The 26,636-nt window shown below is 40.6% G+C and overlaps 1 protein-coding gene across 4 annotated transcripts in view; it reads left to right on the top strand.

The window, feature by feature from the left end:
* The first annotated feature begins 8 nt into the window (after window positions 1–8).
* ano10a (anoctamin 10a) overlaps window positions 9–26,636 on the top strand; it is a 41,450-nt gene continuing 14,822 nt past the window's right edge. For 2 of the 4 annotated variants that reach the window (XM_036128958.1, XM_012881882.3), the window contains exons 1-12: window positions 9–128; window positions 2,803–2,952; window positions 3,028–3,225; window positions 4,105–4,239; window positions 7,010–7,129; window positions 8,081–8,265; window positions 14,433–14,817; window positions 15,604–15,659; window positions 15,997–16,071; window positions 16,167–16,355; window positions 16,434–16,625; window positions 20,765–20,893. In XM_036128958.1, coding sequence (XP_035984851.1) covers window positions 2,823–2,952; window positions 3,028–3,225; window positions 4,105–4,239; window positions 7,010–7,129; window positions 8,081–8,265; window positions 14,433–14,817; window positions 15,604–15,659; window positions 15,997–16,071; window positions 16,167–16,355; window positions 16,434–16,625; window positions 20,765–20,893 — 1,794 coding nt within the window. In that variant the 5' untranslated portion in view covers window positions 9–128; window positions 2,803–2,822. The other 2 variants (XM_036128969.1, XM_036128964.1) reach the window with 2 other exon arrangements.

A 26,636-nucleotide genomic window follows, 5' to 3' on the forward strand; every position in this document is an offset into this window, starting at 1 on the left:
CGGCGTCGCTCCTCGTCTGAGCCGAAAAAGGAGCGCGTCCTGGGCTGACAGCTGACTTTTTGCGGAAGTGGACTTTGGTGTCGCCAACCCCATACAACCCTAACTGCTGAGGAGGAATAAGGACTGTGGTGAGTGTTTCACTGAGATCATCAATGCAAATTATGACGAACAGGCGTATTATTGGTGATGCTTTCAGTGTCTCATTTACGTATCAGAAGTGACGGTGACAGGTCGGTGGCATTAACATGGACCTGTCCACGTCCACGTCCTGCCTCTGCTAGCAGCTTCCTATGTCTACTTCTCCATATATTCAGCTTTTTGATAGTGCACACCACTGCCTGATCTACCTGGAGGTAAATGGACACAAAAGTGTGATAAAGACTGATCCGAAGAGCTGGAGTGGGTTACTACCTTTCCGAGCAGCGGACTTTACTGTTAAATGGCTTCTTTTGAAATAAGCTACTTGTTTACTTTCCCTGATTTCCCTTAAATCATTTCACTTGTATCCAAATAAACGCAAAATAAATGAATGACAACATTTATCTTTACTTTTAGCAAATGGAATTATGTTTAAGCTTATTAGTGGCATTATTGTTTAGATCCAGTATTGACCAAATCAGATCCTTTCTGACCGCTGCACTTATGTTAGAACTTCCCAAATGAGAAATCCTTCTACTTCCCCCATCAGGTCCCAACACCCTGTTGGCAGCAGACTGATCAGCTCTGCAGGGTGGAGAGCTACCAAAGCTCTGCTTTTATTCGCCTCAGGCAAAATGCCTCATGATCCTGAAAAATTACCTCATTATCACCAAATCTGATATCAGCATTTTCAGTTTTACTCTCTTTCCCTAAACCTGGGATAATGCTAATGGTTACATACTTTTGTGTTATTTTAGGATTTTGTAATATTGATATTATTTGAACTAATCTAAAAGATAATTATTTAAATATTTTTTTCAAGATGATAATAATAATAATAATTAATAATAATAATAATTAATAATAATAATAATCAGACAGGTTCTGATGATAATAATAATAATACATTGATCCTTCCATTGAGTTAGAGTTTGTCACCAAACGTTTTTCCAAGTCTGTGTTTTTTCTTTCACGTTATGATTTTCCTCATAAACACTTTCCACAATATTGTTGATCAGGTAGAAAACAACAAGTAATGAAGAAGAGAAGGAAATGTGGAGAGTGCGTGTATTTATGTATTTTTCTACTTGTTATTTGTTATCTACTTATGATTAATTCAAGGTTTGGATTTACATGTTAATGATAGCAGAAAGGAATAGAGAACATCAGTGAGAACTGAGGTATTTCTGGAGTCCAGAAAAGAACATTTGTTAGATTATATGGCACATAGACATTAAATACATAGACGCCTCGTTGGGCGTGTTCTGCCTATGTTGCGGATGCGTCAGACCGTCCGCCATGTTGAATGTGGCAAATCTCCAGTTAGGCTCAGTCACTTAAACAGTATCAGGGGGACTTTAATCTCAGAATATACTTTATAAAATAATTGTAAGAATCTAAGATGGCCCTATTTCTCCAGGACTAAGATAGTTCTGCAAACTGATTTTTTTGGAAATGTTCCCCTTTAATTGTCATATGACGTTTTTCTCATAATATTACCACTTTTGTCTTTTTATTCTCCTATGACTTTTTTCTCATATTAGTAATTTTATCCCCCAAAAGGTCATTTGCTAATCTCAGTCTATATTCATCACACACACACACACACACACACACACACACACACACACACAAGGCATATATATACATATATATATATATATATATATATATATATACATATATATATATATATATATATATATATATATATATATATATATATATATATATATATATATATATATATATATATATATATAGGTTGGAAATTGAACCCCAGACCTCTGTATTGGGGCCTCTAATCCACTGTATATGGAGCACCTCTTCTTCCGTTGCACCACACGCTGCCCATGAGCGACGTTTTTAGCTTTCATGGTGGGCTGATTCCAGCAGGGGGCAGCATAATGACTAGAACCTGCTATGTTTCATCTTTTTTAACTCTGGGAGCCACCAGCTGAACAGATCCCATGGTCACACACCAGGCTGTGGGCAGGCATGTGACGTGGGGCGGACCCCAACAAGCTGAAGTACACACACACAGACAGAGCTACTGGACTCCGGTCCTAAGATCTGGTTCACAGGAAGCCTCGTGTGTTTACAGAGAAGCTGAGGTAGGGCTGAAATCTGCAGTGAGGACCAACAGCTATTAATATCCTGCTGTAGAGCGGGTCCGCCCTCCCTCTGTCGGTCTGCTTCTGTCAGGGTCAGTCTCTGCTCTTCTGGACTCCTTCCTTTCCTTTCCGTCTGTCTCTGCTGAACGAAGCGTGTTCAGCACCACCAGAGCAGGACCAGCGTGTAGGATTTCCCAGCTCCGGGTATCACTTTCTCCCTGCAAGTTCTGCGTGAACAGTGTGTGCACCTGACCTGACACACCTTGGGTAGGAATGCCAGAGAGATTTCCTGACTATTTTCCTTTGACATGACTGCATTGACTCCCAGCAGCAACTTGCCTGAGCAAGCAAAAACGCCTTCCTTGCTTTTGCATTTTAGAATTGAATCTTTTGTCTCTTTTACAAATTTACATTCGGGTATAGCGCCCCCTTTAGCCCTCCCACTTCCCATCAGGATTGTTTTGGTTCATCTTGGCATTTAGTTTCAAACAGTTTTCTCTAATGATCCACCGTGAACAGGTGCATGAGCTCATTGTTGTGTCTGGTGCAGGAGCTCCAGCCGATGGGACGATGGAGCCGTCAGCAGACAGCAGCGCCTCCCCGTTTACTCCTCTGGTGGTGCTGGAGCTGGTCTCCGACACCAAGGAGGAGGCCATCGCGTGGCTGCTGAGCAGGATCAGAGACCCGCAGCAGACTGGAGGTGTGACAGCCAGTCTGATCGCTCTGTTTGGTTGCTCTCCCCTGGATTCCCACTAATGTCCTCTCTCCCTCTCAGGTGCTGGGTTACTGGTGGAGAAGCTAGGCCCTGGAGTCGGAGGCGAGGAGAAGGAAAATCCTAACCTGTTCCTGGTGGGTGCCTCCAGGGAGAGGCTGCTGTCTGGTGCTGAGGATGTGGGCCTCTTCAAGGAGTACAGCGACGGGTCCATGAGAGGCTTCACCTGCGCCAACAAACACAACTTTAAAGACTTTAAAGGTGTTTTTTCAGATATGTTTGTTTCAGAGTGGTTGCTGTAACATTGCTACAGATCCTGTCAGACATCACATAGTCCATTAGGTGTTCTGCTTTGGTAGGACACTACTAGCATACGGAGCCCTCCTCCAGTTCTCAAACTCTCAACTTTCTTACACTGTCATCTTCCAAAACACCCCAAATTGTTTAATCTGGAGTTTTATGTTACAGACTAACGCAAAGTAGTGCATTTTGGAAACAAAGTGAGTCATGGTTCTCAACATCCAGCCGTCCGTCTATGGGGACGTCGCCAGTCCATCACAGGGCAACCTCAGTTAGATTGGATGGGCAGCATCTGTGCAGCAGTTTTGCACCCTTGCAGATCCTCAGCTGGAAGTAGGTCTGGACTTTAACTAGGCCATTGTAACACATGAATACGCTGCAGAATAGCCCATGCAATTGTAGCTCTGGCTGTATGTTTAGGGTCATCGTCCTGCTGGAAAAGGAGTTTTTTTTTGACAGATTGTTTTGCATGAAATCAAGAAAACTTTACATTGGTCTCCTGTGATCAGATCACCATCTTCTCCATGTTGCCTGTATCTCCCACAAAGAACAATAAAGAACAGGGGTCTGATTTATAAAACATCGCGTATGATCTATGCTAAAGGTTTGCGTACGCCCAAAGGCCAAAAATGGCATTTGGCAAAAAAGAATCCTGACTTATAAAGCCATGCATGTGCATGTCAGCACGCAATATCCCTTTATAGATCACAGCTGTACCTGGACCTTTGCATGCTAGGTTCCATTATGACAGCAATTACTGTGATTGCCTCGCACCTCGTCTGCTGCAGAACCTCTGTTCCTCACAAAGGAAACCATTTGTGATGTTCTTTGCACCTCCAGGGGATGGAGACAGCTTCCTGAGCATGGCTGAGTGTCAGTACATCATCAAACATGAGCTGGACACACTGCGAGCCAAAGATGAGACCCACGTACCAGGATACAGCCACGCCAAGCTTTATCCGGGGAAATCTATCGGTGAGTGTCTGTCTGTGTCACCCTACTGCTCTCACATTTCACTTCAGCTACTGCCTCAGCGTTTCGCATACGCACCAGACACACTGAGATGTTTTTCATCTGTTTGTAATCCAATAACTGATTGTCCTCTTGGATTTCCAGGAATTTTACCATCTATAGGCCATGTCTATTTTAGAAGTCCCATATTGACTTTCAGTCTTTTTAAATGTCTATAGATTAGCCAGTCCCACTGAAAATCAGAAATTAAAGAAGCTTTAGATCATTAGTGAAAGTAGTTGTACCTAAAGATGAATATTTAACCTTCCTCTTTAGTTTTAACCTGTACTGGAAGAAAAAGGGGGAATAGACACACATTCTGCTGACTGAAAATTAGTGTTGCGCCGATGCCATTTTTTGGCCCCGATACCGATACCTGGCTGTGCAGTATCGGCCGATACCGATACCATACAGATACCATTACTTTGAAATTTATGTGTGTGTGTATATATGAAGAACTGCATACTACTTGGATGTAAAATAATTGCTATCATGGCTTTGTCAAGCTGCTACCTTATTAAAGCAGGAAAAAAGACTAATACAAAGTGAGTCCAGTAGAACTAGTGAGTGTCGGGAGAGAGAAGGCTGCGTTCAAGTGACATACAAACATCAAAATGGTATCTGTGACCTATTTGTTGGTACTCGCCGATACCGTTACCACCATTTTAGTGCGGTATCGGCGCCCCGGCCGATACTGGTATCGGTATCGGTGCAACTCTACTGAAAATTAAAATGGAGCTTTCTCTGTCTGGAGCTGATCACCAGGACTGTTGGACTTTCCAACGTCCAGAGGATGGAGCATTTTCATGATGTTATTCGATTTTTTTAGTTAGAACAGTGGTGCCAAAAATATAAAAACCACAAAAACAAAAAACTAAAGTATCATAACAAAGGAATCATGGAGTCAAGTTATTTTATCTACATGTTCCAAAAGAAGAGGGAAGAAGTTTACACTTTGTTATATTCTCACCACTTTATTTTTTTTTCTATGTGCAGCCTCTATAATAATATACATATGACTACATAAAAACTATTTTGATCAATATAGATACCCAGATCATCTTATGAAACACTAAAGGTTTAATATTTACGTATATTATTCATCCTCCAGATACCTAGCATTTAGAAATTGTTTTTACACCATCTTTTGAATATGTTTATATTGATGCTTAGCCTAACCTCTCTGTCCAAACTGTTCCACAAAGTCACTCCACAGTTACATATGCTCATACTTTTCAATATTGTTATTTTCTTTTTATCCTTTTTATTCATATCTCCCCTTAAATTATGCCCCCCTCTCTTTCTGTGAACAGATTCTGAATGTTTTTTTAGCAATAGGTTATGTCTCGCTTTGTACATTATTTGTGCTCTTCTGTATTTAGTCAAATCCAGACATTTCAATATACCTGATTTTATGAATAATAGGCTTGTATGTTCATTATCTTCTACTTTGTGTATTACCCTTCTTGTGTTTTTCTGAAGCGCGTACATCGGCTGTAGTGTACTTTTGTAGCTACGTCCCTAAACATCTACACAACAGTACGGTAGAAACATTGATGAGTATGGAATATACAGCGATATACAGACTATGGCTTATTCTTGCAAGAATTGCTGTGCCTTTTGCTAGTTTTGCTCTTGCATATCTTGCATGAGGTTTCTAGCAGATTATGTGATCCAGGATTACACAAAGAAATGTTATTTTATTGACTCTCTCTATTGGTGTATTTTCAAGTTTTTAGTTCCAGACGAGGTTCTATGTTATTGCCTTCCAAATAGTATGATCTTTGTTTTACTCAAGTTTAATGGTAATTTATTTTTGTCAAACCACATTTTGAATTTATTTATTTCTGTTGTAATAATTTCCAGAATCTACTGCAAACTTTTCCCAAAACAAAAAATATGGATATCATCTGCAAACCACGTGAATTCCAATAATTGTGATGCTTTACTTATGTCACTATTGTATATCATAAATAACCTTGGTCCTGATACGGACCCCTGCAGTTCCTCTCATCTAATTTATCTGATATATCATCTAACAAGGACAAAAATATTTGAAACTGTTTTATTAAAATTTACAACCAAATCATTAAATGAATGCTAAAACACCTTATTTCACCAGACAGGGCTCATTGTTAAGTCTGACGTGTTTAAATGCACTTTCTTGTTGCATCACCTAACCCGGCAGAACTGCTGTTAAACGCTGCTGTTTCTGTCTTTCTGCTCAACTCCTTCTGTCTGTGGCAGCGTGATGGAAACAATGAATATGCAAATATGCTGAAAATTCCTACAAGCGAGATAAGGACGCAGTTAGCTGGCTGTATTAAGCAGCCTATGTTTGACAAATAGTTCATTAGCAGAAAGCCATTATTTTCTAGAAATGACTCATGCTTTGAGTCAGTATGGTTGAAACATTTGGGATGAGTGTGTTGGACAATGGATTGAGCCGTCAGCTATTGTTAAGGGTTGTGGTTTTAAGAGCTTATGCTCCATCTTTGTTTGGCCATGACAGATAAAATTGCAGAACTATTTGTCCGTATCATACAGAAGTCAGTGCAGCATGTTCACAATGTTAACACAGTTTGTGTTTGCTTGAATCACCGACTGTATTTTCCTAATCTCCCCTTTTATAACAGTGCAGAGTGACAGCTATGTGAATTGATGGCAAAATGAAAATGGAGTCACACCACACTGGAGTTAATGGGCTGCCTTTTTTTTTATTTTAACAATTTAGTACGCAGATTGCTGTCCAAAGGGATTCTGATCCAAATCTTTCCTCTGCACCATAAAGAAGAACTCAAGAGACTCTCTTTTTCTTGGTATAAAAAAGTCAAGCTTTCCCTTCAGCCCCTTGGTAAGTATAGCAGATGTCATTATATTCAGTTAAATTCAGTACAGTTCATTTCATGTCTGTAGGGCTGAGTCACCACCAATGTCCTCTTGAAAAAAACAAATAAAAAAACACATCAAATTTTTGTCTTCAGTTCAGTCGAATCGTGCAGGCAAGTCAAGAAGTACATCCATTTCCATTGATTTTAGTTACCAACCCATGCAGTCAAGCTCAGTTTATTATTCAAACTAGTTAAATGTTTTCTAACTGAGGGAACCCAGCAGGTTGCAGTCATTGACTTGCATCATTCACTCCTCCTAGAAGAGCATGGAGCCTCAGTCGACAGTCGCCTGCATTGTGTCGTTGACTTTGCAGCAATCCCCCATACTGGGGTATGCATGTAACGACAGTGGAGAGGAAAACACCCCTTTGATAGGAAGAAAACTCGAGCAGATCCAGAAACTGGCTCAGTGTGAACGGCCTTCTGGCGCGACCAACTGGGCGAGGGACTTTGTCTCTAGAAAGGCTTTTACCAGCCACTAAGTCGTCTAAACCCATGATGATCAGCTTTGTTTTATTTCAACAATTACATAAAACAACAAAGTGCCAAATGCTCCCTTCTGCATCAAAACATCTGCCTGAATCTCTTTACTGAACACAGAAGAAAGTTCATCAGGACATGTTTGTTAAAGTGTGCACTGATTGAATAAAGTAGGGGCTTTTAGTTTTAATGCATATAATGAACAGAAACAGTGTGCTGGTCACAGAGCCAGTCAGGGAAAACTGGCTGATTTCCACCACTGTCAGGTTGTTTAGTGCATCAGTAAATGTCCTTTTATGATATTAGAGACTGATGTAATGTAAATGTTTATTTTTTCCTCTTCTATCTAACTGTAATGGCTTCACATGTTGTTTTTCACTGAAACGCTGTCAGTATTCCTGTTCTTGTCTTTATTTTGCGCTTTCTCTTTCCAGATGATATCAGACATTACTATGGTGAGGGCCAGGCACTCTACTTTGGCTTTCTGGAGTACTTCACCTTTGCCCTGGTGCCTATGGCTCTATTTGGAGTGCCTTACTACCTGTTTGACTGGGAGGATTATGACAAATATGTAGTCTTTGCTGTTTTCAACGTGATCTGGTGCACCATTATTCTCGAGGTATGAAAACTGATTTCACTGATTTAAGAACAACTCATACGGTCCACACCCATTCAGGCGCTGCCTGTTTGTTCTCATTCAGATATCTCCTGTTATTGTTTTTTTGTCACACTGATAAATATTGATTGATTGATTGATTGATTGATTGATTGATTAAACAGGCTTTCTGTGCAGTAGTAAATTATATGAGCTCAAATTAAGGCCAGTAAAATGCAGTAAAAGGTAACAAACAGAACCTGACTTGGTTGTAAATCTTTCGTCACTCCTTCCATATATTCTGACTTTTCTATTGATGCTGACTTTTTGTTCTTTTAACTATAAAATCTGTATAAAAAATTAGACCTATGGCAGAACCTGAGCTGACATTGTTAAACCCAATTGGTTCTGCCGCTCTATCTGCTGTGAACATGCGCACTGTTGGAACCACTTAATATGTTGAGAGTAGCGAGTCAGTTCTTGGCCCACCATGGGAAAATTTAAGTTTGGCTCCTTTTTATTCCCCAGAGCTCACTCTTTCACCCATCTATCTCCTCCTTCTTGTCCAGTGTTTCCCCTACCATTCTGTAAGGCGAGGACCCGCCCTGCTAACAAGACCCCTCCCCTACAACAATATGTAGTAAATTATTAAACATCTGTACATGTTCACTGTTAATCTTATTAAAATTATTAGCCTAAATAGTGCCAGATCGCATCCTAGACTATTTCTGTCTCAACGTCGTGACTAAATGTCAGTCTGCTGGAAACAAAAATCTACCTTCCTGAGTCTGAAGACAGATAAAAACAGATGGCGGCTTTATTCTTGCAAAAATAAAAAAATTTGTAGACCACATTAATGGATCAGAAACAGATCCAAATAGAATAAACTACACACTGAATAAAGTTACACTCAAAATTATTCTAAACTGGCAAATCTAGATTTAAAGAGGTTTTCATTCAATGAAAAAGTAGGAAACAAAATAGGCCTTTAAAATATAACCATGTATAAAGATACCTGATAGAGACAGAAACACAGAAGGACACTGAAAGAAAAATGGATAAAGAGAGGAAAGATGGAGAGAAATAGAAGTTGGCTGCTCATATAAAACTGTATTCTGAGATAGTGACGGAAAGTTAAGTGGAAGGAAAATATTTGCCCAACCACTGCTGTCCATTTGTCTCTTGCTTGTTTCTTTCTTATTTCTGATTGTATTTGTGTTTCACACTCTGTCTGTAGCTTTATTTCCATCCAATTCTCATTAGATTTTTCAGTGAACTTTTGAAATGTCAGACAAAGAACTCAATCAGACGTGTTTTCATCTACTGGTTTGTAGCAATTTAACCAGGCGACACGAAGCATTACGTTGTCGTATGTGGACGTTGTGCTGTACTAAACAGGAAGTAGAGGTTGCTGACCAGCACGGACCACATTTAATGTAATGCAGCGAGGTTTTAATGAATGTGTTGCTCTTCGTTTTGACGGATGAGATTAAGAAATGCTCGAGTCTGCCCACACGTACCTGTTGTTGCTTCTAGCCCTGCTTCCTAGCATTATGGGAAAATTCAGGAAGACCCCAGCAGCAAAAATATCTGACCAGTCATGTGAGGTAAACCTTCACTACATCAGCGCTAATTTGAAATATGTTTTCATCTCCTCTTTAGCGAGTTTACTGTTTTCCGAAGATGTAAAACTGCCCTCAAGCGAGCCGAAAACCGTTTTTTTGCTAAATTTAGTAAGTTCATTAGAATTTTGTCTTTCCATCAACCTGTTCTAATGTGATATTTCCAAATGTTCATTAGAAAGGTTGATGGAGGGCGTGCTCCAATGGCACAGGGATAGTTAGCACGACTTATGTACCGAGGCCTTAGTCCTCAATGTGGCTGACCTGGATTCGGTTCCGGCCTGAGGTCCTTTACCGCATGTCTTCCTCTCTCAAACCCCCTTTCCTGTCAGCTTACTTTCAACAAACAAGCTACTAGTGCTACAAAAACCCAGAAAACCCAGAAAGGAAACACAGCTTGTGTGTCTCTGTCTGTGTGAGAGGGAGTCTGTTTCTTTGTCCATATTTTCTCTCTTCTATTTCTCTCTAGCTGTCTAGCTCCTCTGCCATCTCACTCCACACAGTACGCTCTCTTTCTCTTTCTCAATTTGACAACAATGTTAAATGGTATCAGCTGATGAATGCTCTACTTGTACAGATATAATTTTTTTTACCACTTTTCTTAAAATTGCAATGGATTTCTCATTTTGGGGCATGTTCACACTGCCATCTATTATTTAACATTAGTTGCTTGATTTTCTTCCAGCTGATTGTTAAGTTTGAGCATTTGCCATTTATCAATATTCTATTGGGAACATTGGCTTGTGAAATTTGGGTGTAATTGCATTTTGTTGATATTTAAAAAAAAAAAAGAAAAAAAAGATCTTGACATGCATTTGCAATATTTATGTGTGGTGAGTAGGATAAAATTTTGTCTTGGGTGAGAGATGGGCATCATCATACATGGGTTGGTGCTGTGAATACCTCACTCCCCCAAAATAGGCTGCTTCTCGATTTTGTGTTGGTAGTAAAAAATATTGTGGCGGTAGTAAAAAGGTAGTAAAACGTTGTAAATTCAACTCTGGGATTCCTGTATAAACCCTGCTGAAACTTTACTGATCCCCAAAATGAGTCATTTATTTTCCCAATCATAGCACAAAACAATAATACAAAAACTACTAAAACATATTAAAAACCATCTTAGAAACGCGGTCACAGAGCAAAATAAAATAAATCAACCAAACTGTGGTTTATCTAGGGTGCACAAATCTGGAGGCTACATAAAGATTATAAAGTCTGACAGCCTCAGGCAGAAAAGAGGGGTTATAGGGCTCCTTTACACATGAAGGCTGCAGGGACCTTTGGCTCTGGCTGCTCCTAAGGCTGTCTTCAGTACTGGACAGGGGGTGAGAGACAGTGTTCATGATGGCTCTGATCTTCACCAGCACTCTGCCTCTCACCACCTCTTCCAATGGAGTCAGCCTGGTCCCTAAAATTGACTCCGCCTTTTTTATGAGTTTAAGTCTGAGTCCTTCACTTTGATCCCTGCCACCACTGCGAAGTCAATGTAACTAGTCATTACTGATTTATAAAACAAGCAGAGCATCCCACTACTGACATGAAAGGACCCAAACTTGCGGAGAAAGTAGAGTCTACTCATGCCCTTTTTGTAAAGTTCCTCAGTGTTCATAGTCCACTGCAGCTTACAGCTGAGGGTCACACCAAGGTACTTCTATGATGTAACTTGCTTCACAGCTGTCCCTGAGATGGAGATTGGCAGCAGGACCTTTTTTGACCACCATTTCCTTGGTCTTGTCTACTTTTAGCTGTAATAGGTTCACCCCACACCACCTCACAAAGTTTCCTGTACTCCTCCTCAACACACCCCACATAGCTTTGCAGATGACAAGACCTGGAACAGTGCCTGAAGTCTGCAGTGCAGGTGGTGAAGGGGAAGTTCCCCGAGGAACCCCCCGATATTACATAGCAGACCATCAGAGACACAGTTCTGTGACTTGACAAACTACAGTCTGTCCGTCAGATAGTTGTTGGTTTGAATAGCTTTTGAACTATTTTTTGTCTGATATTAAATACCTTTTCACAGCTTTGGAAGTTATTCCACAGTTAGAACAGGTCCATGATGGTTCTGACATTGTTTTTTAATTATTATTTTAATTGCTGGATTTTTATGTGAGTATAATGAAACCACTGGGATTTATCATTTGCTGATTTAAAACATGTAGACACTATCAATAATTAGTAAAGTTTGTCATGATAAAAAATAAGTGTTTTCTATCTTCTTTACATTGGCTTCCTGTCCATTTTAGAATAGATTTTAAACTTTTATTGTTGGTTTTTAAAGCACTTAATGACCTGACCCCACCTTGCTTGTCAGAATCAGGTTCCCAGACTCTGGAACCAGCTCCCTCATGATCTACGCTCCATCACCCATCTAAGTCTTTTTAAATCAAAGCTCAAGACTCTTATTCAATCTGACTTCTAATAGTAAGCTTCACTGTAACAATCTACTCCTGATTTTTAATCTTTTTAATTTTGCCTATTCTTATGATTCTACGCCTTGCTATGTTTATCGTGAGATTTTTTTTATTTTTTTTTATTGTTTTTAATCGTAAAGCATTTAGTCGCTTTTATTGGCTGTACAAAGGGATACATAAATAAACGACTGACTAATTGATATCCTGGTCAAACATATTCAAGTCATCCAGGTTTCTATGTCACCAAGACATGCCTGTAGTCTCCCTGACTGGCTGGATTCATCACTAGTTTTTAATAAATACTAGTTTTTAGTGTAAATTCATCCCATGCTGACTGTAAATTTGACCTATTAGAAGCATATATAAGATAAAATGAATAGCCCCAAGCACTAAGCCCTCTGGTATTCCTAGATTTTTCATTTACACGAACAAACTGGAATCTGTTAAAATTGAAACCAGCCTAGTGCTGTTCACTTCATCCCTACAGCACACGAACGCCTTTCTAAGACAATACTGAGATTATCTGTATCAAAAGCAGCATTGAGATCTAACAGGTCAAGTACATAGGCAAGTCTGTTATGTGAGGCCATAAGAATATCATTAGTGACTTTCACCAGAGCTGTTTCAGTCCTATGATGAGCTCTGAAAGCAGACACAGATGGAGAAAGAGACAGTAGGCAGTGAAGTGTACCTTAAGGTCAGTCTGTGCAATAACCCAAACAGGAGCTCTGTGTCAGAGCCTACTGGCCTTGCTTAGTGTGTTTGATGTTCAAGTTAATTCTTTTATTGGAAGAGCCTCAGGAGAAAGCCACGTGTCTCCCTGCCAAGCTTACAGAACAGGTTAGAATTTTCAATTGAATTTTGGAACAGATGGGACCACTGTCACTGTGACGATGTTGCACCAGATTTAATAAGCAGCTCCATCAGCAAATAAGCAAAAAAGTATTTAAAGCTGAAAAGCTCATGGAGGTGGTTAAGTCTGTATCCTCTTATAGCATCATAAAAGCACAAAGGCAGCTCTCTTGGTAACATAATCCCTGCCTGACCTCACTGGTTGGCTCTACTCAGGCTGCCTGCACACATGGATAATGATCTGGGCTTGGTGAGCAACCAGCTTGTTGTCATGAAGTGAATAATGATCTCTAAGGTTTCCTAGAGTCAAATGTATGGCTAACGTGACCTGAAGTATATCAGTCCAGTATCAGTCTGTCAATAAGGACAATAAACCGAAACACAGCAGCTAATCTTCATCATAATGTCTTATCTAGAAAAGAATCAAGGTTCTGCAATGGCCCAGTTAAAGTCCAGATCTCAACCCGATGAATATGTTGTGGTAGGACCCGGAGAAATCTTCCCCCAAAATCTGTCCATTAACAACATTGGTTCATCCATGATGAGTCAACGTTGGACTAACAAATAACAACACAAAGCTTTTCTGAGCTTGTGTTTGAAAGCAGTCAGGGACCAGGAAATGTTTATGATGTCATTAGAAAGCTTTGGAAGAAGGTCTTATATGTGGGAACTGGATGTCAAATATCTGCACACCCCTGTTAAAATGTCTACATTTGTGGATGTAAAAGATGAGACCGCAATACATAAATTACAAACTTTGCCCACTTTTAATGTCACAGTTACAGTATTCTGTACAGCTCAGCTAGCAAAATGGCCCTGTGTTTGGGCTGGGGCAATGTGCAGTAACCTTCAACTGAGACCTCCTTCAGCTATAGCATCAGTCTTCTTGGGTTCATACCTTCTATCAGTTATTGTGAATTATATTAGTTTTAAATAAAGGTTTAGCTATCCTTGTTTGGTTTCTCTGATGTTTCCATATGTGTGTTCTTTACTAAAGCCATGGAATGTTGAGTGGTTAGATGGGATCAGAAGCTTCTGAGCAACCTGGAAGGGTTTGTTATTTGATGTTGTCAGGTTTTTTATAAGTTCTAGCCAGCAGCCAGTTGTTCATTTAACAGACGAAAGTAGGCGGTTAGTTTGGACACATTACAGGTTAATCCCAAATTGCACCTTGTGTTACATGTTGTCTGGCCTCTGCTGAAGTGTTATAAGTTCAGAACTGTAGCAGCATGTTGGCGTCTTTGTTGAGTGAAGTTACCACTGACAGCTGAGTAACAGGTTTATTGGCCCCTTCCTCCACCAGTTATGGAAGCGATTCAGTGCCTCGCTGGCCTACCACTGGGGCACGCTGAGCAGGAAGAAGGCCTTCGAAGAACCTCGACCCGGATTCCATGGCATCCTCGGGTTCAACCCTGTGACGGGTCGGGAGGAACCTCTGTACCCCAACACCAAGCGGCAGCTACGCATCTACCTGGTGTCCCTGCCCTTTGTCCTGCTCTGTCTCTACCTGTCTCTGTACGTCATGATGATCTACTTCCAGATGGAAGGCTGGGCGCTGTCCATCAATGACCAGGACCCTACATTCTGGACGGGAGTACTCATTTACATCCCCAGTATTATCTATGCTGTGGTGATAGAAGCCATGAACCTCATTTACAGATATGCTGCGGAGTTCCTTACAGAATGGGGTGAGAAGGTCTAATGATCCTAAATAAACACTACAGGCCTGATCTTCAAAAGGTTTGCGTATTAAAAGACGTGTAAACTAATTAGCGTGTGCAAAGTGGATCTTCATACCAGGAGCAAAACAGTTTGCAAGTGTAAAAAAAATGTCGTGTGTGCCTTCATTAATGTGCAGATGATATGCTGATGAGAAAACAGCGCAAATTTATGGGAGGAAGATATGCGATTTCTCCATTCATTAAAAAATGGTTTTGTACATCCTGGGTGTCTGGAGAAATTATGTGACGGCCGTTTCTGACTGGCATCCAGTTTTTTTGAAACATTGCGTAGAACTCCATCTTTCTTTGACAGCAGCTCCCAAACTGCCACTAGCACACGCAGTTTACTCATTTAAAATGGGGCGGACCAAATTGGTTTTGCTCGTCTCGCAGATGCAATCTTTGTAGATCACCAGCAACACAGCCACTTATAGTACGCGCAGTTTATTTCTATGTATTTATTTTTTTTTGCCACGCTTTATCGCTCCTTTGAAGATCAGACCCTTAGACACACAAATGCTCAGTAATTTATACTGAGATTAAACCACTCTTTATCAAATTGGCTCTCTTTCCTGGTTAGGTCCCTTCTGAAGGTATTTGCTGCCCTTGGATTTCATTTATTGGATCAGAATAAAAAAGCTTTCAGATTTTTATTTGCATGCATCATTGAATAATTCTGAACTAATTCATGATGCCTTATCACATGATGCTTTGATGCTGACACATTGACTGTTTTTGTTGATGTGTGTTTAGAGAATCACCGGCTGGAGTCTTCATATCAGAACCACTTGGTCCTCAAAGTTCTCGTTGTGAGTAGACATGCCTTCGTACGGTGCCGTTCCAGTTTTCACTAACACTTGATGGCAGCTGATGCTGCTAAGGGTGAAGCATCAGCTATCAGGTTTAGGATTTAGTTATGTTTCCCCACTGGGCCAGATTGGTTTTGTTAAAAAAAAAAAGAAATATACAGTTAGAAACAGCTGTTTGAGTTTGAGGCAGTCTTTATCCAAAATCCATTTCTTTGACGGTCTGGACCACAACAGAAGAAATCTGTTAGGGTTGAATACTTTGTCAGAGCTCTGTGTGTCCTGTGCTGCTGCCACATTCAGGCTCTTATTGATCTAATCTCCTCATCTTTTCTTTTAGTTTAACTTCTTCAACTGTTTCGCTTCGCTGTTCTACATCGCCTTTGTAATGCAGGACATGGTGTTGCTCAGGCAGGTAGGTCGCCACTTTTTTACCTCTGTTTACATCCATGTTTGGCTTAATCTCATCTGTTTTTCCCTTTCCTTCCTTTGTTTATTTTCCCTCATTAGAGTCTAGCCACCTTACTGATCACCAGTCAGATCTTGAATCAGATCATGGAGGCCTTCTTGCCCTACTGGCTCCAGAGGAGACGCAACAAGAAGATGATTCGCAAGGTTCAGAAGAGAAGAACTCTCGGGGACAAAGAGCTTCCTCTGGAGGAGCAGGTCCGGCTGGAGGCCGACATGAGCACCTACTTGGTAAACTCAGATCCCCTCTGATGAAAGCCACCATTGTCAGCTCAGCAGAGTCTGATGTCTGATGGCTTCTTTCCTCAGGGTACATTTGATGACTACCTGGAGCTCTTTCTGCTCTTCGGTTATGTGAGCCTGTTCTCCTGCGTCTACCCTCTGTCTGCTGTCCTGGTGGTTCTGAACAACGTCACGGAGGTTTACTCCGACGCCTTCAAGATGTGCCAGGTGTTCAAAAGACCCTTTGCTGACCCGGCGGCCAACATTGGAGTCTGGCAGGTTGGTATTTGCAACGTTTATCTGTACTAAGGAACAGAGTTAACCGGATGGAACAGCAAAGGTTTAGACAGAGACAGGAAAACGGTTCTAAAGTCCGTCAGCTAACTGCATTTAAAAAGAAGGTTTCAGTTAGTTAGTGGAAATCTGAGGTGTACAAACTGGATTTCTGGAAGCCCTGGAATTAAATCTGCTCATATTCATTCACTCTCCTCAAAAGGGACAAATAGTATGAGAAAACCAAATACAAATCACCAAAGACGTGGTAAAGTATTTAATTGTTTCATGCAAGCACGCTCACGTTCCACAGTGAATGAACCTCCATCATAGTGTACGCCTGAGTGCTCTTTTTTAAGTAACTATGAGGGAACTGTAGCTGAGGGCCAGGAGCTGAGCTTACTGGATGGGGTCCAACGTTCATGCAGTGTTTCTTAACCATGATGCTCTCCAACAGGTGGTTCAGCAGTGATAGAAAGGTGACTGCCAATCCGCTGCTAGCCTCCAGGATACCTCGTCTCTCTTACTCCACAACCAGGACACACGCATAGCTTCTGCTATCACATCTGTTTTGTCAGAATCCACAATTTCTTTTTAGAAAGAAGAACAGCAAGAAGCGCCTTGATACCATGATTGGCTAAAACCAAACTTTGGTGGGCGGGCACTAGGTGTCGCTTCGCCCACTCAGCTCAGAGGAGGTTGATGCCAAAGACGTGGTAGATCATATAATCTGTTGGAATACCATTTTAAGATCTGACCAACCTGTGGTGAACTTGCCCGATGTAATATTGATCCCTTGTAGGTAGCTGGTAATCATCCTTTAATGGCTGCTGGAATGTAGTAATGGTCAGGCCCAAGCTGGATGGGTTCATGTTGGATGGGTCTATGAGCAATAGCAAGGTGTGTCCAAAAAACCTTCAGATTGCCTTTGTTCTTTCTTGCCTGTTGGATTGGGTAACTAACTACAGATAAGTGCTCCAAACAGAGGGAAAAGCTCAGGATAGCGCCTTTATGGATACTGGTGTTGATCAATACAATGATTTTCCATCATCACTGAGGGAGAAATCAATCTAAACTGGCTTAGTGAGGTGGAGCTCTCTTCTTTCAGGACAAAAGAACTCTCTGTTAACTTCCAGCTTCATAAACCTATTCCTTTAGTCTAGATTTCCCTCCTTAACTTCCAGAACCCTCACAGGGGTGTTGGACATTGCTCGTGTAACGTGCATGGTATACAGATTGGACATGGTGCTCCTGACGCTCTGGGTCTCTGGACTATATCCTGAATCTCTTGCCATGTTGGCTCATTCTCCTTTATTCTGCTTGATAGTTTATCAGGGTCAGGGACATGCTGGTTGGCTCTAGGGTCTCGATGTGCGTCTGTGACCAGTTCTTCCAGGTGGGCATTTCAGCGGGTTAAAACTCCCCAAGTTCTATAGTGAAACGGTGTGGTTCTTTAACAAACTCTGCTCCCTTCTTATCTTTTTGCCTTCGTTATTATCATCTTGTCATCTTTAACGACGTGCTATTTCAACCACTCACACCGAAGCTAACCCGTGACACTGATGAGAGCGACGCAGGAAAATACAAAACTTGCCAAATGCGGTCGGGAGAAGGGCGAAAACATGGTTTCCACCAACAAAAGCCTTCAGAGCCGTTCTCTGATATTCTTTTAATGAAACAATATTAGGTAGATTGGACAACACGGAAGAAATAGCAGCATCAATGTTAACGCTTGCTTCCTCGATGCGAGCCGCCATTGTTGTCTGAATCAAAACAATCTCACGTCACGGTCGCTTCTCCACCACGTCGCATCTATGAAACTCCAGCCCTGCATCCTGATTGGCTGGACAATAAAATTGGTTGAAGGAATTACTCTCTATGGAAGATGGATGTGAGTGAAGCTAGGCGGAGCTAAGCGGAACGAAATTCATCTGGCTTGTCAGGTTACCACATCAGTCAATCTCCTACAAATAGTCATGGTAAATACATGTTACAAATTGTAACTTCATAAAATTATTTTGTTTTCTTAAAAGATTTAAATCTAACCTCAAATGGATAAAATAACAAAAGATATCAAATAATTTTATATTGTAAACAGAAATGTAAACAATATTAAAAAAAAATCTGACAGATCCAAATATCTACCTTATAAAAACAAACACATCCTCGTCTGCTTAGATTCTGAATTGTGATTTTCCTGTGGGTTCACCTTTAGATCAAATTTTATTTCCCATGCTCAAACGCCCTCTCTGCAGGATATTCAAAAAACAAGATATTTGCTTTCACTGTTATGCTGATGACAACAATTTGTACATCTTAATTCCTGATGAGACTAATCACCTAATGAAGTTACAGGCCTGTTTGAAGATGTACAGATCTGGATGGGTAATTGTTATAGACATTTGGACATCAGTCAATATCCATTAGTCATGATCCTATCCAGATTCCCAGTTTCGGTTTAATGCTTCTTATTGGCTTTAGTATACAGGTACAGCTAAAGAAAATTTTCAATATTGAGAAAACCACAGTACTTTTTGCCCGTCATCTTAGAAAGTGAAACTTTTGTATTATATACAATCATTACAGATAGAGTGATATATTCCAAGCCTTTGTTTCTTGTGATTTTGATGATTATAGCTTAAAAAGATAATGAAAACTCAAAATTCAGTGTATCAGAAATTAGAATACTATGAAAAAGTTCATAATTTGAAACTGATGATGTTACACCCTAATCAGCTAATGAACTCAAAAAACCTGCAAAGGTTTCCTGAGCCTCTAAACCAGGGGTGTCAAACTCATTTTGGTTGAGGGGCCGCATTCAGCTTAATCTGATCTCAAGAGGGCCACACGAGTAAACTCATTGCAAGATTAAATAGAACTAATAAATGTGGACTTGTTGTTGATTTTTATATTAAGTTAATTTCACTTTTACACAATATATTATGAATAACCTCAGCGTTTTTAAGAAAAGTATGTGCAATTTCAACAATACTTCTACTCAGTTAAACATTTACTTGTGCATTATGCATAAGAACTGATCACAGTGATTATACAATGTTGAAAAACATTTATTCACATTTTTTGGAACTTAAAAACACTGTCCTGCATGACAAAATACATCAAACAGATAAAACTTAAGAAATGATTTGAATTTTTCCACACCTGAAGCTTAATCTGCTAATTAAAACACAGCGCCCCTCGTGGACAATATAGGAACTGCATATTTTCAATTAAATGTTTTTTTCAATAATTGTTTTATCATTCTCTTCCTTTTATCTTGTCCACTTGTGAAAGTCAAATCTGATGAGCCAGACAGGACACTGAAAAAAGAAAAACATTTTTTTTTTTTTTTTTTTTTTTTTATAATGATAATGCATTTAGCCACCGGGCCGGACTAAATTGTTCGGCGGGCCGGATCCGGCCCGCGGGCCGTATGTTTGACACCCCTGCTCTAAACAGTCTCTCAGTTTGGGTCAGTAGGCAACACAATCATGGAGAAGACTGCAGACTGGACTGATGTCCAGGAGACACTCTTCACAAGGAGGAGAAGACACAAAGCAAAATCCATTCAAGAATTAACTTCAGACTCAGTTCTAACTTAGGAGGCAGAACCTTTAGTCTTTACCCTCTCCTTCTCTTCAATTAACTCTACCCATGTGCATAACTCTGATTCACCCTGGGCCTTTAAACGATTTAAGTTGGTTTGAATTAAACATCAGAGGGTAGTTGTATCATAATTTTATCCTTTTCATCTTAAATGTGGGGCAGGATAGGGTGCAGTCAGTAATGGAAGAATGAATTCTGGAATTCAGTAGTTTTTTTTGTAATTGTTATTCTTAGATTTTCATAAATGCAATGTTAGTTACAGTCATGTGTCAGCTATCTAAATCTGCTTTTAGATTTGTTAGAATCGTCTAATTGTGCTTCAGCTCCAGTTTTTGTAGATTCTAAATGTTTTCATCAAACTCTATGTATCCTTAGTTCCAGTATCAAACCTATTTCCTGTCCCTTACGCGCTGTCAGTGACCCTCAGCCCGTGGGGTCGGGTCTGGTTGTGAGCTGGGTAATTTGAAGCAACGTCTGTTATTCCAGTGCAGCCACTAACAGCTGCTGCTGCTGCTCTCTGTGTGTCTCTGACTCTGCAGCTCGCCTTTGAGACCATGAGTGTGATCGCTGTTGTGACCAACTGCGCGCTGATTGGCATGTCGCCACAAGTCAAAGCATACTTCCCTGACTCCGACACCCAGCTCATACTGTGGATAGTGGCCGTCGAGGTAATTCATACATCTACACCACTCATCCCAGCACCACGGCAGTATTCTGGAGCATTGTTAATATGATTGTTTTGAAGTGACTTGATTCAGAAAAACTTTCTACCTAAATATCCTGACATTCTTCTCATTGATATTACTCATGACAACTTTAGACCAGAGGTCTATCTGAAACCTCACTCCATCTGCACTTTTAGAGCAACAGATAAAATCTTCAGTGTTGAATGGAGCAAACTGAAACAATGTTCAGCTGAATTCAGTTCGGGTCTCTCCACGGAAGATTAAAATCTCCACAGCTGCCTTCCTGCGTGGAAACAGCAGCAGTCCACAGGGTTGAAACTTTGCATGCATCCAGAGCGAGAGCTGTGCATTAAAAAAAAAAAATCACACCAGCTGATCTTCCAGTGAAGAACTATTAGAAGGGCGCTGGTTATTCTGCTTTTCCTTCAATTCTACTTTGTTTTAGCGGAAATTGTTGTTTCTGAAAAGGAGAGATCCACAGCCAGTTGTTTCCTAAAGACCTTGTGACATTTGGTATCTAAAAGTAGGGTTGCCCAAACTGTGGCTCGTGGACCATTTGTGGCCGTTGAAATGATTTTGTGCAGCCCTCGATCACAATTCAAGAGGGAAAGCAAATCTAGCCTGCCAGCGCCACAAGCAGATGATGCATGTGGACGTTTTTGTTTACCTAAAAGTTCAGAGTGAGATTTCCACTGCCAAATGAAAAGCTTCTTAAAATGGGAAATATTTTATCTTTTACCGACATTTATGTGAATTTCATCGTAATTAGGGCCCCAAACACCGAGCAGCATTTACTCTAAAGCAGAGCTGTGCGCACTGGGCTAAATGTAGCATGCCAAGTGTTTAGGAAGAAAGAGTGACCCGTATTCTGTTCTTGCTGCCACAAAACAAGGAAAACATTATTTCTAAACTAAGTTCAGAGAAAATCTAGAAAACTGTTTACCCTTCATTTTTCAGAAAAAGCTAATTACGAGGTCCTTTTCATGTTTTTGGATCTACACTGGTTATAGAATTATGATAATTTAGTTTGTTTTATCAAATTATGCCATTTTTAGTTTACTGTTAAGTAGATACACCTAAAAAAAATTGCAGTAAAAAGATTTAGAAATATAGAAACGGCTAAGGTTTACTGATCCATTTTCAGCTTTACTGTACAGACTTCATGTAGTCTAATGTTTGAACGCCATCTGTGCCTTCATCAGTCAAAAGTCTGATCAGTGAGCTCCAGCCTTTTCTCCATGGGAAGGGGCTATGCCATGCTGCACCTGATTCTGCCACTGTTTACTGGAAGATTTTTATCTGAAAGCTTTTTATGTTTTTAATTCAAAAACATTATTTTTGTCATTCGTGGGTAATTTTAATTTTAGGATGTTGGCTTATGTGGCAAAAAGGTTTGGACACCACTAAATTAAAGTAATTTCTAATCTTCTGAACCGTGTGAAAATGTGAAGTGACTGCCATAAGTGATATATCTATGCTCAGCGCTTTAAAAGTCAAATATATGGCAAACCTTACGTGGGTCTAGTGCAGCAATTGTTAGAAAGTGGAAATACTGTAGTTAAGCTCTTGGAAATGACAAAATGTTGTTTTATTGATGCTTGTTGACAAGTTGGGCTTTGTGGAACAAAATGTCAACAAGGGTTCAGCTTCATTTAGATTGAAATAGCACCAGGATGCTTATTGTTAGGCACACAGCATCATTTAGCTGCTGCTCATCCTCACATCAGACGAAATGTTGCTGCTATAAACACAGAATCCATGGGAACAGTAATAAAAGCAAGGTATATTCATATAAATGTGCCATCAGAACCAGAACCAGCCCCACTATGTGGCTTTGTGTGTCCACCAGCATACCCAGAGCTTCCTCACTAGATGGAGCCACAGTCCAAACTGGCTCAGAGGAGAGGAGATTCTGTGGGAGTGGGCTGGATAGATACACCTGAAGCCCGATGTTTACATCCACTGTCGTAAAGACACAGAACCATTAATTTCACTGTCGAACTTGAAACCATAAAAAAAAACCTGGAAATACATTTCCTTGGTATTTGGTAGAATTCAGTTCAATTCAATTTTATTTATATAGCGCCAATTCATGAAACGTGTCATCTCAAGGCACTTCACAAAGTCAAATTCAATCATATTATACAGATTGGGTCAGATTATTTTTATTTTAAATTACCTTTTAATTACCTTTTAAACTTTATGAACTGGATCAAACCAAAAGCTTCACACAATATTTTGCTGGAATATTGGCCCCTTCCCTCTGACAGAACTGATGCCAGGTTCACACAGCAGGATAACTGCTTGGTTTTTACCCAGATCCTCCCCTTCCAACACGCTCCGATTATCAGGGTGGCTGGTAAAATAATCCTAAGAGATATTTCGGCCGTGTGCGGCATGTTAAGATCGATCTTGTCCGCTCGGAAAGACGTTGGGACCGCTCCGACTTCAAATTGGGGCTATTCAACATGTTGGATTGTCTTGAACCGATATCCTAGCGTGTGTGGTGCTTACTGAGGATAAATGAACATGCAGCATGTTGAATGTGACGTGTAGCCAATCAGAATACAAGGTGAGGAAACCCCGAGAAAAACAAAACACAACTCGCCTTGATTTCCTAATGCATCCTAATGTAGAGCCCCGGTTCGCGCCGTCTCCACTCCTTAAACCAACGCCTTTTCTGTTGTAATATTATTACAATCATCGTTATTCTTCCTCGTCAGCCATGTTTATTTACTCTGAACTCACGTTTCATCTCAAAGAGGTTTTACAAGATTTCCCGTCTGAGATTTGAATGTTCTTGAGAGAAATCTGATTGTGTGTGGTGCTTGTTGTTTATGGGACACCACACACTGTAGGAGCAGGTTAAATCTATGATTTTTTTTATGGTCATGTGGGGGGCTCTCAGGTTTGGAAAATCAGCCGACACTTTTTAAATCTTGCCGTGTGAACCAGGCTCAATGTTCTGTGGGACTGAGATCACAGCGTTGTTATGCTCCCTGCAAAGCATTGACAGTAGCTATGTTTACATGTGCAAAAAATCCTTGAATGAAGTGTTTTTGGATAACAAAATAAATCTGAATACATTGTTTTTAAAAGCGCAAAATCAATTATTCTGACCATGACGTGCGTTTATGCATCAGGCCTTATTCAGAATAACCAAAATCAGGTTACACCTGATTGGTTTCTAACCATCAAGGTATTTGATAATTTTGAGCTCTCTTAGGGTTTCTAATAAAAAGGGTGTATCACCAGCAGACCACTTTTGCTTCCCCGACATATGTTAGGTTGACATAGGGCACACATGCAAAGTCAGGGCAGTTTGGCCCAATCCGAAGGACATGATCAGAACAAGTGTTCAGATCAAGGAACGGCATAAACCACCCCTCTCATTCAGAATACAATTTCATTCTGATTGAGCTTAATCTGATTGCAGTATCCTAATTGCCGTGTCCTTTTATTCCCATTACTTATGCCCATGTCAACAAAGCTACTGTTGCCCTTCAGACACTTTGTAACGACAGAAAATAGGTTGAGAGAGGGGGAGGACATGCGGCTCAGCGGGCCTCCATCACTGGCTTGCACACACTACCCCTGCGCTGCCCCTGGTGGTCTGCTGAGGGGATGTGTGGAGATGCTACAATAGTTTCAGATGATGTTCTCTATGCCGTTTATTTTGTGTAGCGCATCAGTTCCCCCTGCAGCGAAACATGTTGCCAGCCCCGTACACATGGGGGATGGAGAGGTGCTTTGCTGCTGACAAAGTGGCTTATTTTCTCCTGAGCCATGGCAGTCAGAGATCTGTAAGGGTAAATACTTTCTCACAGCTCTGTAGCTGAGCACAAACAGAAACCAGCATAGCTCTCAACATGTGGCCAGCCATTACTCTGCAGGGTGGTGTAGACCCTAGTGCCGGTCTCTGGTAATAACCTTGATAACCACTCAGAGCTATCATGCATGTTTGTGAGGGAGGCTCACGAACACAACCACATGCTTACTGTACATCTCAACATGCTTCTATATCACCATATTATCATCATGTATGTTTCCTAAAACAAAGTCTGGGGGCGGAGGAGCCTCTGCTTCTTTACTGTACTCACTGGGGGGTCTGGCCTACTAAAGCAAGGTAAATAAATGTGACATAAATTGACTTAAGTGAATGCTAAGCTAATAAATCGCTAACCTGAAAAATCGATAGAAAGCTCAGTATTCTAACTCCAACTGGCTATGAGGCTTATATGAGATGGAACCGCTTTTATACGTAACAGCAGCAGAGCTACTGACGTCAGTTCTTCTGGGTAACATCACCGTTATGTTTTGAGCCTGTAGCAATGCTGATTCAAAATTCAAACACAGTACGCCTGTTCAACATCAGGAGGGTGCCACAGAGACGGTTTTAGACACAAAAGCAGGATTTCAACAAATGTGCAGTAAATTGTCAAAAAATATGACCAGAACATGAGAGCACACTAAGAAATCCATGTATACAGTTTATTAGAAAAACAACGTGAAGGTCAACTGGCTGTGTTATTTTGGTGGATGTCCACTCTGAGAACACTTTGGGTAAAAATCAGAGGTGACATCTCCTCTTAGTGTTGGCCACCTCGTAGCTTTCTGGCAGTGGTGCTATGATACCTGGGTAATTACTGTATGGAGCTTCCTCACATCATTGAGCAGTAACTAGGCAACAGGACAGACAGAGCCTTTCTTTCAGAGTCACAGGGCTGTCTTGTTTCAGAGCAGCTGAGCTCACAGAGCAAACCTTCTGAGCAGAGAGTGCAGCTTCAGCCACCAGTGGCTTTTCTTCTTGATAAAATCTAAGTTTAAAGAGGAAAAAAAAACAATTGTCTGGTTTTGTTCATCATGGATTTTTTTTTTTTAGTTCTGGTGATCTAATCTATAGTTAAGTGCATGTAGTTTATTCATACGTTGTTTGTTTGTTTTTTTCAGCTTTACTGAAATCTAAAGACCCTAAAAACAAAACCACAACCCTTTAGCCATTTGAGGTCCAGGGTACATATGTTTGTTTTTACTAATTGGGATTTTATCCTTATATTTCCCCATTAAAATGTCACGGTAGTCACAAAACAACCTAAACTGTATGAATTTACAGTTTCTTTTTCATTTGGCCGTCTAGTCACAAGAAAAAAAACATAAAATCCGATTTGGAAAAAAGTTAACTTTTTACTGTAACACCCACAAATTGAACAAGATGCCAAACATACATATATTTGTCACAAATAAAATATAATGCTGCAAATTCCTCATAAATGTTTGTACAGATATTTACAATTATTTTCAAACGCTCAGGGGTCACAAGGCATGGCACCTCCAAGGGGAGTCGTACCTTTTTCTGTCCAGGAGGTTGTCTTTGCATTTCAGTCTGCCTTTTGGTGGCTTTTAGGGCAGCATCTGTGGAAATGACCAGTTCACGCCACACGCATTAGCAACACATTAGCTCCACCATAAAGTCTTTGTGCGGCATGGTCTGCTTCTGCTTGGTAATGCCCACCTCATGATGCACGTTGAAGGCATTTGTTGTGGCAATGTCTGGAAAATTCAGCAAACTTGAACCTTGTAGCTATGCAGTGCTAGCCGTTCCTCTGCTTGGATCCCCTGACCTCATCTCCCTCTTTCTCAAATTCCTCAACTGTACTGTCTGTTGTACGTTCACTCTTTCCATCGTCCTTTATGTACAGAACAAAAACCATTGAGCTACATACAA

Source organism: Fundulus heteroclitus, chromosome 3, assembly GCF_011125445.2.
Source record: "Fundulus heteroclitus isolate FHET01 chromosome 3, MU-UCD_Fhet_4.1, whole genome shotgun sequence".
Classification (NCBI taxonomy): domain Eukaryota; kingdom Metazoa; phylum Chordata; class Actinopteri; order Cyprinodontiformes; family Fundulidae; genus Fundulus; species Fundulus heteroclitus.